Here is a 15997-nt window from a genome sequence, read left to right on the forward strand (position 1 = left end):
ACTTCCTGACAAGCACAAGACATGTAGATAGTCTCTTCTGAATTACCCATCATTTAACTCTTAATTGTTGAAGCTCTTAACATGATAAATTAAAAGCCCCTCCATCATTTTAGATAGTTGGACTGATGGCATAAGGAACCAAAGGGAGTTCTAATATTTCCCCCCATTTAGTCAATTTCCATTCGACATTAGACAAGGAGGCTTTTTAATCCCTTAATTGCTATTCCTAGGGAATAGGAAAAAAAATTAAAGTGGGTGTTACCAAATACTCCCCTAGGTATCAAAATCTCAATTATGCATCTGCAGAGTGCCTAATTTACAGAATTTGAATGCCTAGGGAATGATTTAAGATAATCTAGTTGCAAAATGTTCCCCTAGGTAACTTAATGAGATGATTTGCTGAATAGGGCTATTATTAATAAGCCAATTAAATGTTGAAGGGCAGCTACTAAAAGAAAAATGGCCATTTTGCTTTGATATAGCTTCTCTTAAGCAATCCTTTTTCTCAGAAAATAGATAGCAGGGCCAAATGACAGTTAAGAGGCTCTCCTTAACAGTTATTTTAAAATCATAATACCAGCATATGGGGAAATATTTGCTATCATCGTATAGGGAGGAGAGCTGAGAAGAGATGAAAGGAGTGTTGGTTTTCTTATTTGTAGAGGACTCCCTGACTGCTTTTATTTATAAGAAGTAATTCACTAATCCTTTTTGAAGTCTCAGGGAATATATGTTCAACATCATCTTAAATGAAAACAGAATCAACAGAGGACAATAGAGGAGGTGAGCTTGTTCTTTCACTAGATGAATTTTAAGGTCCTCGTGACTCCCCTGTGTTATGCTTTAAGATTTTGTGCTGCCATGTAAGGCGGTTTCTGGTTCCTAGATTTCCTGGTAGCATGGTTCAGGTATTCACTACTTGTATGACCTTACAAAAGGCCCCAGAATTCTCTACAGCTCCATTTATTACTCTGAATATCAGAGAGGTGATTTAGCAATCACACGCACACACACACATTCTCACACACACACTCAAACACTCCACTGTGATATCAAAAGATGTAAGATTTGGAGGATTTTAGTAAAGTTTCAAATTCTAATTTCTTTCTTTTTAATTGAAGTATAGTTGTCTCAAATTCTGATTTCTTTTTTTCTATTATCATAACTGATTCAAATTGCCGTTGTTCCATATCCTGAGGCTTGGCAAAATTTTGTAAACTGGATCCTACTTAATCTATTCCTAGTCTCCATCCCTCACATATCTCTTTAGGGAAAACTAAAATCTAATTTTTCCTATCCATCACCTTCTGTGTTCTCACAACCCATAAAAATTCACCCAGTACAAGTGTTCTTTCTCTTGCATTCATTATTTCTTAGATTTATTAATCTAATTATAGAATTATGTATAATTGCTCAACACAGACTCATTTATTCATTGATTCTTTGATGTATTTATTCATTCAGACAACAAATAGTATTTTTGAAGATATCAATACCAGAATGAATAAAACTCATCCTCTTCACTAGTGCAAAGAAAATTATCAGAAAGCTTAGGACTCTTTAATGTCCATAGTTATTATTTGAAAATGCTTCAAAACTTATACTGATGGCTTTAAATAAATTTCAGTGTACCCACCTAAACATAGGTAAATCAGAAAATAAGTTACTATTATTAATAATTAATTAGAAAATAAGTTATCTCAACAACAAGAACTCAATTTTACATATGTATTATTTTAAGACCCTTTTTAAAATTATCTTTTCTTTTCCTTTGGCCATTAAGATATAGCCTTCTAGACTCCAAATGGCTTAAGAAGGTCAATTAAGACTCAGAAACGTATGGTAGAGCACTGTTGCTAGTCCCTAAAGTACTTTCTTCACAATTGATTTTAAGCAGCTAATTTTTTTTTTTTAGTCCTTCTTAGCTCAGGAAATATTTAATGTGCCAACACTAAGTGATAGTTACGATCCCACAGCTATCATCAAATTAGGGAGAAAGCAGTGAAAAACTCATGGAAGCATGAAAAAGACTATTTATTAAATTATATAGAGTTACATTGGCTCTACAACACAAAGTAGATGTAAAATATTCTGTACATAAAATAATTTCTTTCATTTTTCCATATACATTATGAAATTAATAAGCTTGTCTTTATTCTCCAAACACACGGTTTAATCCTACTGACTTATTGTTAGAGACATTACTTTTCACAAAGAATGCATAGACATCTAATTCTTTTACTACTCTAGTTCTGTTCTCATAAATTCTGTCTTCTTAATGTGTAACTGAACAAAGTCAGGTGCTCTATATGCATTTCCTGATCTATATTAAGTTACACATTCTCTATATTAGGATATGATTTGTCTTTCCTCATCCTGGTGAAATGCAGGTTTAATACTTAGATTCAATGTCTGCTAGCAATCAACACTCACGTAGGGAATATATTATCTCAATTCTGTTGTTCCTAGATTGTAAAACATTCAGTCTCATGCACATGGAGAGTTGAAAGATAGGGTCAAAGAAGCAATCAAGTTTAAAATCCTTATGATGTTGCTTACTTTCTGAATTCCCCTATTTCCTTTCCATAGAGGTTATACAATTAAAAAATGCATCACATATCGCTAAATAATTTTTCAAGTTATTCAATTGTACTTTATTCCACTATGGAATTCATGCAGTTTGAGCAACTAATAGATGAAGTGGCTTAGAATCAGCAAAGAGAACAGATGATTTAAAACCCTTTTGAAATTGTAACTATTTCAATACAAGTACAAATATCAAAGCACAGACTGCCATAAAACAGCCGCCAAATCTTAAAATCCAAATTTTTATTTATTTTTACTTATTTTTTCCCAAGTTTGACTCTTTTATTATGTTCAGTTGGGCACTGTATAGTACATCCTTAGTTTTTGATGTAGTGTTCAATGATTCATTAGTTGCATATAACACTCAGTGCTTATCACAACACTTGTCCTCCTCATTACCCATCACCTGGCTACGCCATCCGAATTTCTAAATGTGAAGAACTAATCTGTTGAGAAAGAAAATGTGGAGAAAATTATTCCTTCCCAAGATATGCTCTTGTTTGACCACATTCATAGAATTTACATTGAATCATGGGATTTCCTATTAGCCCTGTAGAGCATGATGTTTGTAGGATGAAGAAGGCAGAGAAGCAAGGGAAAGAAAAAAGAATAAAAATATAGAGATTATTTCAATGTGTTGAAGTAGAAGGCATACCATAAACGATATGGTAAAGATAAAGTGGGTCAGAATGGCTGTACTTTGGACACACAGAGCTAGCCAATTGAAGTGAGATGAGAGAGTCGAGGGGTTGGTATAATCTCCACAGGCAGATTTCAATTCAACACTTAGTGCTGCAAAACTGTTTCTATTTTAAAGTCTTATATTCTGATATCTGTTCCCCATGCCCACCAAATCACCCACACTCTGTAAGGTTTAGTTTTCCCATTAAAAAGTGTTAAAAAGTATCTATTTTTTTTTAGTATAGTTGACACACAATGTTACGTTAGTTTCAGGTGTACAACATAGAGATTCAATAAGTTTATACATTATGCTATGCTCACCACCAATGTAGCACCATCTTTCCAGATACATCACATCTCTATTACAATATCATTGACTATATTCCTAATGCTGTGTCTTTTATACCAGTGACTTATTCATTCCATAACTGTGTCTCCAACTCCCCTTCAAACCAATGTTTGATTAATGGTTTATATTTATAATTATAGGGTCCAAGAGGGAGAAATGCCTTCCTTGAAGTACCAAGGGTGGAGAGGAATTGCTTTTTTTTTTTAAAGATTTTATTTATTTATTTGACAGAGAGAGACACAGCGAGAGCAGGAACACAAGCAGGGGGAATGGGAGAGGGAGAAGCAGGCTTCCCGTTGAGCAGGGAGCCTGATGCGGGGCTCAATCCCAGGACCCTGTGATCATGACCTGAGCCGAAGGCAGACGCTTAACAACTGAGCCACCCAGGCACCCCGAGGAATTGCTTTTATAAATCTTGCCATAGGAGCCTAAAATTTAGCTACTAAAACGGTGTTCCATCCCCAAATGCTATTAAGTCTGAGAGCAGTAACACAGTAATTGATTATCAGTCAACTGTAGCTATGTTTTAATTATGCAACCAATTATTTTCATTATCATATTTAAAAACAAATCCTCTAGCACTTTTTCAGGGTTAGAAAGACCTGGGGATTGGAAATGAAGAGGAGGGGTATGGCAAGAAAGAAGTAAGATGGACTTGAGTGGGACTAAAACTTTCTTTTACTGGTAGGGGAAACATAGATGTTGAATAAATAGGTGAAAATAGGGCACTGCTATCATTAGTTTGGGGGGGAAGAGAAGGGAATAAATGGAAGATACAAATTTACTGAAAATAAAACTTTATTCAAATTTTAATCTAAGACTAAGCCATATCAACTACATAAAAAAATTAAAATATTTTCATCATCTTTATGGAAATTTGAATTACTCCAAGTTTTCTAATCTTATTATACTTAACACTTCAACTTATTTGTATCCATATATGTTTCACACAAAACTTCTCATAAGACATTAATTCTAACTTATGTTAAAGAAATCAAAATAAATTTGGTCAGCATTTTAAATGATCATTTATATTATTAATCAATTAAAAATAATAAAAATAGATAATAAAATAATAAAATGAATAAATTATTATAATATATATATATAATTTCCCTTTGAATATCTAAAATGCCTTTTTTTTTCCCATTTTGTGAATCTAATTGGCTCTAAACAGATGCAGTGCTACTCTAGGGAACATTTTGGCTTCAATAATGACCAGGGACACAACTGGCTTTAAAGTGAGTGAGGGCAGGGATGCTAAACATTCTGTAATAGGGGGTAGATTTCTGGATGGCTCACTATTATGCTACTCAAAATGCCAATAGTGGGTCCTTTTAGATACACAGGATTCATGTATGATAACCACTGTTATGGACTGAATTGTGTTCCAGTCCCCAATTCATATATTAAATCCCTAAACTCCGAGGTGCCTTTATTAGGAAATATGGATTTAAGGAGGTCATTTGGATGGACCTTTAATCCAATATGACTGATATTTTTATAAGAAGATGAAGAGAGGTCAGGGATGTATGTGTACAGACAAAAGATGACTCTTAATCATAGGGAACAAACAGGGCTGCTGGAGGGGAGGGGGATGGGGGATAGGGTAACTGGATGATGGACATTAAGGAGGGCATGTGATGTGATGAGCACTGGGCATTATATAAGACTGAAGAATCACTCACCTCTACTGCTGATGAATAATTGAAGCAATAATATATTATATGTTAACGGAATTTAAAAAAATAAATATATTAAAAAAAAAAAAGTCATGACCCCAAGAAGGCAGTCACCTGCAGGCCAAAGAAAGAGGCCTCAGAAGAAACCAAACCTTGATCTTGGAATTCCAACCTCCAGACTGTGAGACAACAAATTTCAATTGTTTAAGCCATCCAACTATGGTATTTTATTATGGTAGCCCAAGAGGACTGAGACAGCTGTTGTGATAATAAAGATAATTACTTTAACAATTTGTGGCAGACCCCAGACCCTACTGTTTAGTTGACCCAACACCCAACTAACCACTTTTCATTTAGTGACAGTCTTGAGAAATATTTCTCTCTAATGGGACATAATTTTAATTTTGTTTTTAGAAAATGTGTACCGTGTTGTTGGAAAAGAAAGATAAGTTATAATAATAAATAATAATTTAAAATTGTGTTTCACTTTTAACATATTCCACAATAGACACAAATACTCAATGGCACTTATGGCAATGTTAAGAGAAGCCACTTTTAGTGGCCTTGGGTATAATTTTCAGCCAAAGGCAAAGTCCACTAGGTCACTTTCTTTATCACTCTGCAACCAGAGGATGTCCTTCATCCACTACCGTATTAAGTCCCAAGGCAGCTCTTAGCTGTCCAAAATTCCATATTAGCTAGTGCTAATTAAACTTGAAAAAAACTAATCCTTCTTCCACAAGTTCAATATGGCCATTCTTTGTTAAATGTTGATTAAATTAATTTGTTATTTAATCAAATGATTCATATCAAAAGGCTTATAAATTTAAGGTATAAATAATTTAATAATTCATAAAAATAAAAATAAAATATTTGGATACAATAACTAAATAATTACCTATAATACAATAACTAAAATTGAGAAGAGGAGCTTAGCTTGAAGTTACTAATATCAAGCAGAATGAAAGGTGAAAACATCCTGTTAAACTTGTCAAAAAACAAGGAAAATGTTATTTCATTTCTGAAATGTCAAGTTTAGAAATCACAAGATGAATACATGGCATTATTTTGATGATAAATGCTTAGATTTTATACACACACACAAAAGGCAAGTATTTCACAATTTATAATGATGAATTTCAGCAATGGACAATTAGCAGTTGAATTTCTAGAAGAACTGTTTATCATTGTTACTTAATATACATACATGCCTAATATGTCTATGAATTGAATGCAAATTTAATGCAATTTGAAAACACTGTACAAAATGATAATAAAAAAGGTACTTACACTTCTATACTTCACAATGTATTCCAAAATAGGGGCCCCTCCATCATCCTGCTTGGTGATACTGAGTTTAAAGCTCTTCCCACTGCTTGGCTGCCCATGTATGGATGGAGGACTTGGTTCACCTAAATAAGCAATACAACATTCTTGATTTTTATACACACCTCAGATACCTGGAGAAACTGCATTCGAATAAAGAGAACACTGTCATGTAATAATTAAAAAAAAAAGAAAACATGATGTGATCCTGAATTTACCATTTTCCATTTGCCTTTTGTTGTGATAAAATCTCTGATCCTTTCTCCCCAACTAAGAAAGAGCAACATTCATAAATCTACATAAATATAGAAGTGACACCAAGAACCAAAATATTATTTATACTGATATGCAAATGTTCTGATAATAGTATTTCATTATAAAAGTGAAAACTTTATTTCTTGTGTTATTAATAGTGTGTAATCTTATTTATTAATGTAAATTTTTGTAAACATTTTGTACATATGTTTTAATATAAACATATTAAGTTATAGGACTATATGGAATATATACTTACCAAGAAAGATAATGGTTTAGCATATATATCTGCTTTAATGAGTGTTTTTTTTTAAAGATTTATTTATTTATTTTGAGAGAGAGAGCACACATGCCTCGGGGGGGGGGGGCAGAGGGAGATGGAAAGACAGAATCTCAAGCAGACTCCATGCTGAGCACAGAGCCTGATGTGGGACTCGATCTCAGGACCTGAGATCATGACCTGAGCCAAAACCAAGAGTTGAACACTTAACCGATTGAGCCACCCAGGTGCCCCTTAATGAGTATTTTTAAATTAGATGCAGATTTGAATACAGAAATTTTGTAGTAACTAATCAATAGATATGTGTTCCAATATATATTTTTTTTCTTCTAACTTCATGAACATATTTGCCTTTGATGTTATTCTTCCCATGGAGGTGGTCTTATAACAAAGATGCTTATATGTTTAATATGAACAGGGATCTAGTGAAATGTAATATGTGAAGGATGCCATCACTGCTTGACAACTTGGAATGGGAATTCCTTGCTGTGTGTCACTTACGGGATGTCCTTCAGCATGCACTGTCATCCTCTACCCTTTTTTTCTCCAATTCCCTATAGATAGGAATATAGTAATACTAAGGAACTTTTGGGAGACATGCTTTAGTTTGCAAGGTTCCAGAAACTTGTAGTATGGGTTTACTCAGAGGAATATCAAGACAAACTAAGCAGAATAGAGTGAAGAGGATTTTATGCCTCCAAATTTGGACAATCTGTTGTTGTTGTTGTTTTTTCTCAGCTGGTTATCTTTTTTAAATATGGTGTTTATAACCATATGAAGGGAGTAGTTTATTTGAGAAAAGGCATATCATTAAGGAAATATGTCAATGGGGTGTGGTGACATGCAAGTATATAATAAAATAGCCTTGTATACTAGAGCCATAGAGAAACAAAATAAATAGAGGTATTTTGGAGTGATTCTTCATTAAAATTAAATACATTAGTGTGCAGATATTATGATATGACATGATCTGTATTCAATATAGCATATTTTTGATAAATGAATTAAAATGTCTGTAAAAACCAGTATAATAATTTCTTAAAAAGACTTAAGAGATTGTGGGAAAATCTAATGATAAAATGGATTTTATATTCAGGTAGATTAATATCACTTCTAAATTAAATTTTAGAATGTATGTGTTGTGCAGTCTGAATTCATTTAATAATATTGTAATCATATTATTTTGATAATAACATTTGAGATAATAGCAGGAACTGTATTTTCAGTTACAAATGTTTTAACATATAAATTTACAGTATTTATGTCTACATTTAACCTTTACAATACACTAAATTTGTGATTCCATTACAGTTGCTGCTTCCTTTGAAAAGAAAGTTCAGAACAAATGTAAATTCTATCAAAAAGGAATTGATTAAAATAATGGTTTCTCTTGTAGCCAACTTGTCATATTAGGTGTATATAACAAGCAGGGTGATGCACAGATTACAGATTACAATACCCCAAAAGAGGACAGTAGCAGAGACAAGGCTCTGTCTTGTCTCTTCCGCAGTCACCATGACAATTGATTAATTCAGTGGTGCCTTTTTCTCACACTTAGGGCCTACAGAATTTATAGGATAAAGGCAATAGTCATGTCTCATCTAAAGAATGAAATATTGGACGTGTTACATAGTCACTATTTTTACTTTCTCACAGACCGTGGTCTGAGCACTATAATCTGATTAATCAGACTATTAATGAATAGGACACCTTCCTGATGAGGACAATTTCCTGAGGGCAGTTTTACTGTATTTACTGTAGTGCACCTTTTCTTTTTTGTCTCGTTCCAGAGAAAAGTTATTTTTAAATACTTAGATGCCACCGTTTTCAGAAACCAATTCAACAAAGACCTAATTCACTTCCCCAAAGTGTTGAAACACCTCCCTGCATTTTAAGATCCCATAAGTTTGCAAATGAAGAGAATGGCAACAGAGAGCAAAACAGAGGTAATTACTTACGGACTGGTAATGTCTGGAAGATTTCTATTTTACTGTAGTCTCCTTGCCCTTTTCCATTTACCGCTGCAACCCTGATTTCATAAGTTGTATTTGGTTCCAGGTTGCTCAAAACAACCATTGCTAGAAGGCGAAAAATAGTATATACATGTCTTTGGTTAATATATTTTAATAAGTAAACAAAACAACCTATTTCAAAGCTGAGTGAATAATTTCACTGTCAATCTTCCCAGAAAATACCTGAAAAAATAGAAAATACATATAAGGTAATGATTTGTGAACACTGCCCTTCTTCACCTCTATTTTAGCCTTCCAATTCCACGCAGTAACTTCCAAAGAAGAAAATTAATAGCTTCTTTTATGATACATTCACAATATATTCAAGAAATAAGAATGATCTAAATAAAACATCCTTACGGTATGCGTCCCGAATATTTTATCTCCTTTAAATCCATTATTTCTATGGAACTTCATGGAGATATGGAATTCAATATACAGAACTCTGGCCTCAGGTATAAGGTGTTTCACTCATGGTGGAAAAGTGTCACAAAGCTGACTCTACAACCAAAATAGATCATTTATTTGATAATCTCAAATCAAATTATTTTATTAATACTGGTTTGAAGGTTGTCACCTCCTGTATTTTTTCTCCGAATTTGTTTTTAATTCTATACTTTATGAGACCTGGATTCAACATGACACTAAGAAGAGAGAATCTGAAAAAGTACAGGGATGTGAAGGTTATTAGAAACATCTCCTGGGTCATGCCAACCTCTTCAATTTGCCAAAGAATTTTGGGTACAATGGTAGCTTTAAAATATCATATCTTTATAAATTCCTCTGAGGAAGCCAACAAAATTCCATAGATGCCTCCAGCCTTCCTGCTTTTGCTAAATAGTGCAAAAATTGGGGCTCCTGGGCGGCTCAGTCATTAAGCGTCTGCCTTTGGCTCAAGTCATGGTCCCAGGGTCCTGGGATCAAGCCCCGCATCCGGCTCCCTGCTCGGCGGGAAGCCTGCTTCTCCCTCTCCCACTCCCCCTGCTTGTGTTCCCTCTCTCAATGTGTATCTCTGTCAAATAAATAAATAAAATCTTTAAAAAAAAGTAGTGCAGAAATTTACTAGTGGAAGTGGTAAAGCCTTGATAAACAATCAGAAAGAAATTATGTTTGGCTTATATAATAACTCCAAGTAAAATGATCGACTCATAATACAAGATATAATCAATCATAAAATAAAAGTTTAAATCATAGGTAACCAGGATCATATCTGTAGAGATACTGTTTTATATGAACCATGCCTGAAGATGATACATTCAATAAAATTACAATATGATTTATTAGCATATTTCTGAAAACTAATTGCATTATAATATAGATTCTTTAGGTAACATTTTTCATTCCACATTGTATGAATATACTTAATGAACTTGTTTTGATACTTCCTTTTGTTTCATACTTTTCCCTAATATTCATTATCATGACATCTCTTTAGCTTTTTTATTATAATTGTTTAATTTCATTGAATTACTTACTCAACTACAGAAAAGATAAAAGTTGCTGAATGCATGGTAAAGATCTTTTCTTTGTTTAAAATGCAGAATTTAAAATATATAAAAGTTACATATATATTTTACATGTATCTGATATATTTTGTCATATATATCAGATAATTATTAATGGCAATAAAAGATCCCAGATATCAACCAGACTTTATTTAATACATTACAGATGTTCTAAAACCAGCAGAAAGGATATATTTCCAGTTGGCAAAATTGACATTTGTATTTCTCAGTTTCTCTACCTCGTAAGAAAACTGACCTTGTTTTTGAGAATGCATTGTCTTGTCAAAGCCTCAGATTATGATACTTGGTGTCAAAGTTAAGGGAAGCCATGTGGGAAAGACTGATGGGCAGGGATATCCTGATATAACTGATTGGAAGCTACAAGGATAAATGGGAATACGAAGGCTTAATCCAAGTGTTGCTGACAAGCTAACAACCTATAAGCTTTTTCAGGAAACCCAGATCCAGTTGTTTGGTGACCTGGAATCAATGTATATATAATATCAGTCCGAGAAAAATAAATAGTTATGACTGAGAGGTTAGTGCATTAGATCATGCAGATTAAGGAAAGGGAGGAGGGAATCAAATGAAAAGTTAGAAAGCTAAAATGCTGAGAAGTTGAAATCCTACTGTCCTTGAAAGATTCTGTCCAAGGTCAGTATAACAAGGAATTCAAGAGCTTAAAAGTCATCATATCTTATCAATTTGCCAGTAAATAGATATAACAAATTTAAAGTCAATGTGAAATAGGCTTACTGTTCTGCAGAGATTTTTAAAGCTTTACAAAAGCATGTTTGTTCTTTAGATCTTATAATAAAAATGCTTAAGCCTTTGGACAGTCAATATTGTCACAGACCAGTCAGTGTTGAATGTGATGTCATGAAGCAGTCGGTGTTTGATTGCCCTTTCCTTTACCCTAATGGAGAATGGCTTGATGTAGCATGGGACATATTAGACTCATGCAGGTATTAGGCTGACTACAAAAACCTTTGCAAGAAGACCCTGTCATGATGCATGCTTTAAAATCATGAAGGAAGTCATTTGGTTCTGAGCCCTATTCCACCACTGACTGAGATCCTACCGTCTCAGGGCTGAGTGAGTCTCCCAACTCATCAACAAAGACACTTTTATTAAGTTCATAGAAACAAAAGTAGAAAAATAAACTGAAAGAAGGTATAGATAAAATAATCTGTGCTCTGTGAAATAATCATCACCACACATCATTGATCTATGCAAATGGGTATATTATATGGAGACTGAGATAATGCAATTGATAGTCCAAAAGTTGTTCATCTTCGACTCTGTTTAATGGCAAAAATACTCTGTATTTAGATACTTATTATTGCTATAGATGCCTGTCCTGCTGCAGACAACTTTGTTAGGTGCTATGCCTCTCCATATTTCCATGATGTAAAGACGCAACTGCTACCATCATTTTTTTTTTCTCTAGGTTTTTAGGATCTGTTTTCTAGTTCCTTTTAGTGATTTTTATTTTTTTTAATTTTAATTTTTTAATTATTTTTATTATGTTATGTTAATCACCATACATCATTGGTTTTTGATGTAGTGTTCCATGATTCACTGTTTGCGTATAACACCCAGTGCTCCACTCAGTACGTGCCCTCTTTAATACCGTCATTTTAAGATCATTGATACACTGTAACTCAGCCTTGTAGGTGAGAACAATTGGTAATGTTTCTGTTCATTTGTTTGCCTTGATACAACTCAGCAAGAAAATCAGTAGAATTCAAATCACACAATTTTAATTGTAAATAAAATCATCTGTATATCAAAAGTGTGGAGATCAGACGGTTCATCTTTTTAGGTTAAAAATGGATAATAGAGCTAGCAAAGTATCAGAGTATACTGAATGAAGGAAAATTGAGGTTATTAGATTAAACAATTAAAACAACAATTCCCTCCTCCCCGTAAAAAAAAAAAAAAAAAAAAAAAAAAATCTTCCACATTTTACTTGGATTATCTGAATGTTTCTAGTGAAAGCTCTTTCTGGCTTAAACGGTCGGCATTCTTCCTCTTCTCCCATTTCACAGGGCTTGTGAGGAGCTCTGAGTTGTCCCTCTATCTCTGCCAAGGGGAAATTCATTTCTCTAATTACATTATAATCAACTCAGAATCAAGTTTCCTCATATTCTTCTGTTCTCCATGTCCAGACTCTCCCCTCTGCTGACTGAATTTCGCAGCAGAGCAGTTTGCGGAGGAGAGGAGCAGAGAGCTTAAATACTGGCTGAACTGTTATTAGAGCACTGGGCTACAACACTCAAAGGTAAAGTGGATGAGGGGGCCTCGTGGAGGGCCTTCAAAATTATAGGGGAGAGGCATGGAAGTAAACCTATTGAAGCAAGTTTTACAAAGTTTATACACAAGAAGTCAGTCTGTTTTTGAGTCCCGCCTGTAAGGGTTTTGCTACAATAATCCTTATTATAGGGCTTATTAACATTGTGTGAACATAAAGGTTATTGTGTGCAATAGAAAAAGCTCCATAAATTACGACCAATTCAAAGAGAGGGAAAGGAAAAGATTCAGGGGAGGCAAAGCCCGGATCTGTAATTTGACTTGCCTTTCTTCAATGAGAGGATACATACATTAAATCATCCACAATTTCCTGGCATAGGACCAAACACAGGGTTTTTGAATACTCAAGGTAGAGCCTGAAAGCAAACTACCACTTGAAAAACGAAAGGCTGTGTACTCTATAATAGACTCATACCTCAAATTATGAAGTTAGTTAATGGAAGACTTTTTTTCCCCAAATGTGCCCATGCAATAGAACAAAAGAACCACAAACTGAGGTGTGGGATGGGTTCTTTCCCTATAATTTGTTAGAAATTCAAACTCAAATATTAGGTGAAAGTAGATCTAGATTACAAACTACTACAAGTTCTCTAAGGACAAATGGCATAAATTATTTTACAGTGATATTCAGTTAACATGATTTGGAAATCAAAATGCAATTCTTCTGAAAATTATAAACCACCACGAATTTTTCTGTAACATGGCAACAGGTATAAGTTCTACAAAGACTCTGGTTTTCTTCATTAATTTAATGTTTCTGCCTGATTTAAATATAATTGAGTTTCATAAATGACCATTTTGTCACCTGGCTATAAATGCAAAAGTATAGCAAATATTGAACTGTATAAAAATAACGACATTGAAACTAGCAAATGAAGGAAAACAGAAACTTTTTACATTATTTTTGCAAGTACGGAGACGGTATTGCTAGACAGAAAAATCTGAAGTTTCGTTTTCCCTTTAAGAGGGGAATCAGACTTCATTAAAGGGAGTTAATAAAGTAAGTTTTTGTTTGTTCAGATTACGTCTTGTAGATCCCACCTCTTTAGCTGTCAAGAGAAGAAGAAGCTACAGGATATTTATGACCCTTGGAGCAAAATAAATTACATATTTGCAAACTAATTAGGCTGAGCAAAGTTCTAAAGTGAGATTAAATTGAGCCATGATCTTTTGGCTCTCTTAAACCTCAGGACTCTCCATGGGGTTTTCTAGCCAGTCAGTGTAAGCAGGTAAGGACTCCCTGGATGTAGAAATGCTGTATCACTCACCTGAAAGGCCACTTATTCAGGCTTTCGGGAACCATGAGACATGTCAGCTAGCTACGAGAAATCACAAAGCTTACCTAGGATGGGACTCATCATTCAAAATTACACTTGCTGCTAATCTCCTCAGATAAATCTGACAATATAATAAAACCCCCTGAAGGTTCTCATTTAAGATTCAGCTTTTGTTCTCTAAACAATGAAAATAAGCCAAAAAAACTCTTTTATTCCTTCTTTTTTTAAAAAAAAAATTATTTGTCAGAGAGAGAGAGAGAGAGAGAACAAGCAGGGGGAGCTGCAGGCAGAGGGAGAAGTAGGCTCCCTGCTGAGTAAGGAGCCAGATGCGGGGCTCGATCCCAGGACTCTGGGATCATGACCTGGGCTGAAGGCAGATGCTTAACCAACTGAGCCACCCAGGCGCCCCTTCATTTTTTTTTTTTTTTTTAGAAGGAATTATTGGACTGTCTTCTATAGGAGTTTGCAACAGGTTTAAATAAAAGTGTATTTTATCCATAATGTAGAATGTTTTCTAGTACTTTCACTCCAGTTATTCCCTACATACATATGAATGACTGGAGGGATTATTCCAGTGCAGTGTCTTTAGGTTTTAAGAAGTTTATGTAAGTAATCATCTCAGTTCAGCTAGATTTTCATTTATTTTTGAAAAGTAAAACATGCATTTTTGTACAAATCATATTGTTTCAAGATTCCATTAGTTGCAAAAGGATATAATCTCATCTTTTCAAAAGTGCCTAAAAACTTCTGTGAATCATAATATATAACTTCGCACGGATACATATACTTTAAGATATATAACATTTATGAATTGATTCTGTATAATACATAATTCATATTGATATGTGTTGACGAAAAGTAGAGAGAAAAATTAATCAAATTATTATGTGGTTTGTGTGGGGCTTTTACTCAAGACAGTATGTTGATGGCAGTATTTTAAGACCACAGCTCATCACTTCTGAAATTCATAATTTTTTCTTTATTGTACTGTTTTTATGTTCTTTTTAATCATGATTATAAACTGCATAAAAATAAACAATTTAACAAGGGAGTTTTAACTGACATGAGATTTTACACAAGAAATACATACTGCCTCTTGAAATCAAATGGCTTCCCTTTGAAGTATACTCTAGATAAAAACCTTTATTTAAAAGCAGGACAGTTTCATCAAAGAATATTTTTTCACAAACAATTCATACTTTTTTCACTTCAAATACATTACTTAGCATATAAAAATTATTCATCCAGAAAATTTCAAATGATACTTCTTTTCAGGACCCATCTAGTACATAAAATATGATGGATCTATAATTACGAAAATCTCCTTCTATAGTCTAAAACGACAGGTTTTTGTAAAATACTCACGAAATCTCTTGATGATTCAAGGTAATCAGAGTATTATTTTTTCACTTATAAATAGACTAAATTCTCAAAATGTCTGTGCCCACAAAACTTTTAATGCTACAAGCTTTTTGTTGCTGTAGCTTTTTGTTTTGTTTTGTTTTTTTTGGCAGGGGTTGTGAGCATAAGTTAAGCTTTTGAAATTAAATGCCACCTCCCCCCCACTGTGCCTATAGAAACTTTAAGCCTTTTTTAAGCCTTAAATATAACCTCTTAATAACATATATATTTTTTTCTCAGTTATTGATTCTGCTCCTTACTTTTGTATTTGGCTGTTTTATTGTTGGAAGTTTTTATTGTAAGAATCCGCTGAACAGGACACACACACAC

The 15997-nt window shown here is 33.8% G+C and overlaps 1 protein-coding gene across 2 annotated transcripts in view; it reads right to left on the reverse strand.

Moving 5' to 3' along the window:
* Positions 1-15997, reverse strand: part of NCAM2 (neural cell adhesion molecule 2) — a 511417-nt gene that overhangs the window by 41534 nt on the left and 453886 nt on the right. For both annotated transcript variants that reach the window (XM_078056776.1, XM_078056832.1), the window contains exons 13-14: positions 9118-9237; positions 6589-6710 (exon numbers count right to left, since the gene is read on the reverse strand). In XM_078056776.1, the coding sequence (XP_077912902.1) occupies positions 6589-6710; positions 9118-9237 (242 nt within the window). The remainder of the gene's footprint in view (positions 1-6588; positions 6711-9117; positions 9238-15997) is intronic.

Source organism: Halichoerus grypus, chromosome 1 (assembly GCF_964656455.1).
Source record: "Halichoerus grypus chromosome 1, mHalGry1.hap1.1, whole genome shotgun sequence".
In the NCBI taxonomy this organism is placed as follows: domain Eukaryota; kingdom Metazoa; phylum Chordata; class Mammalia; order Carnivora; family Phocidae; genus Halichoerus; species Halichoerus grypus.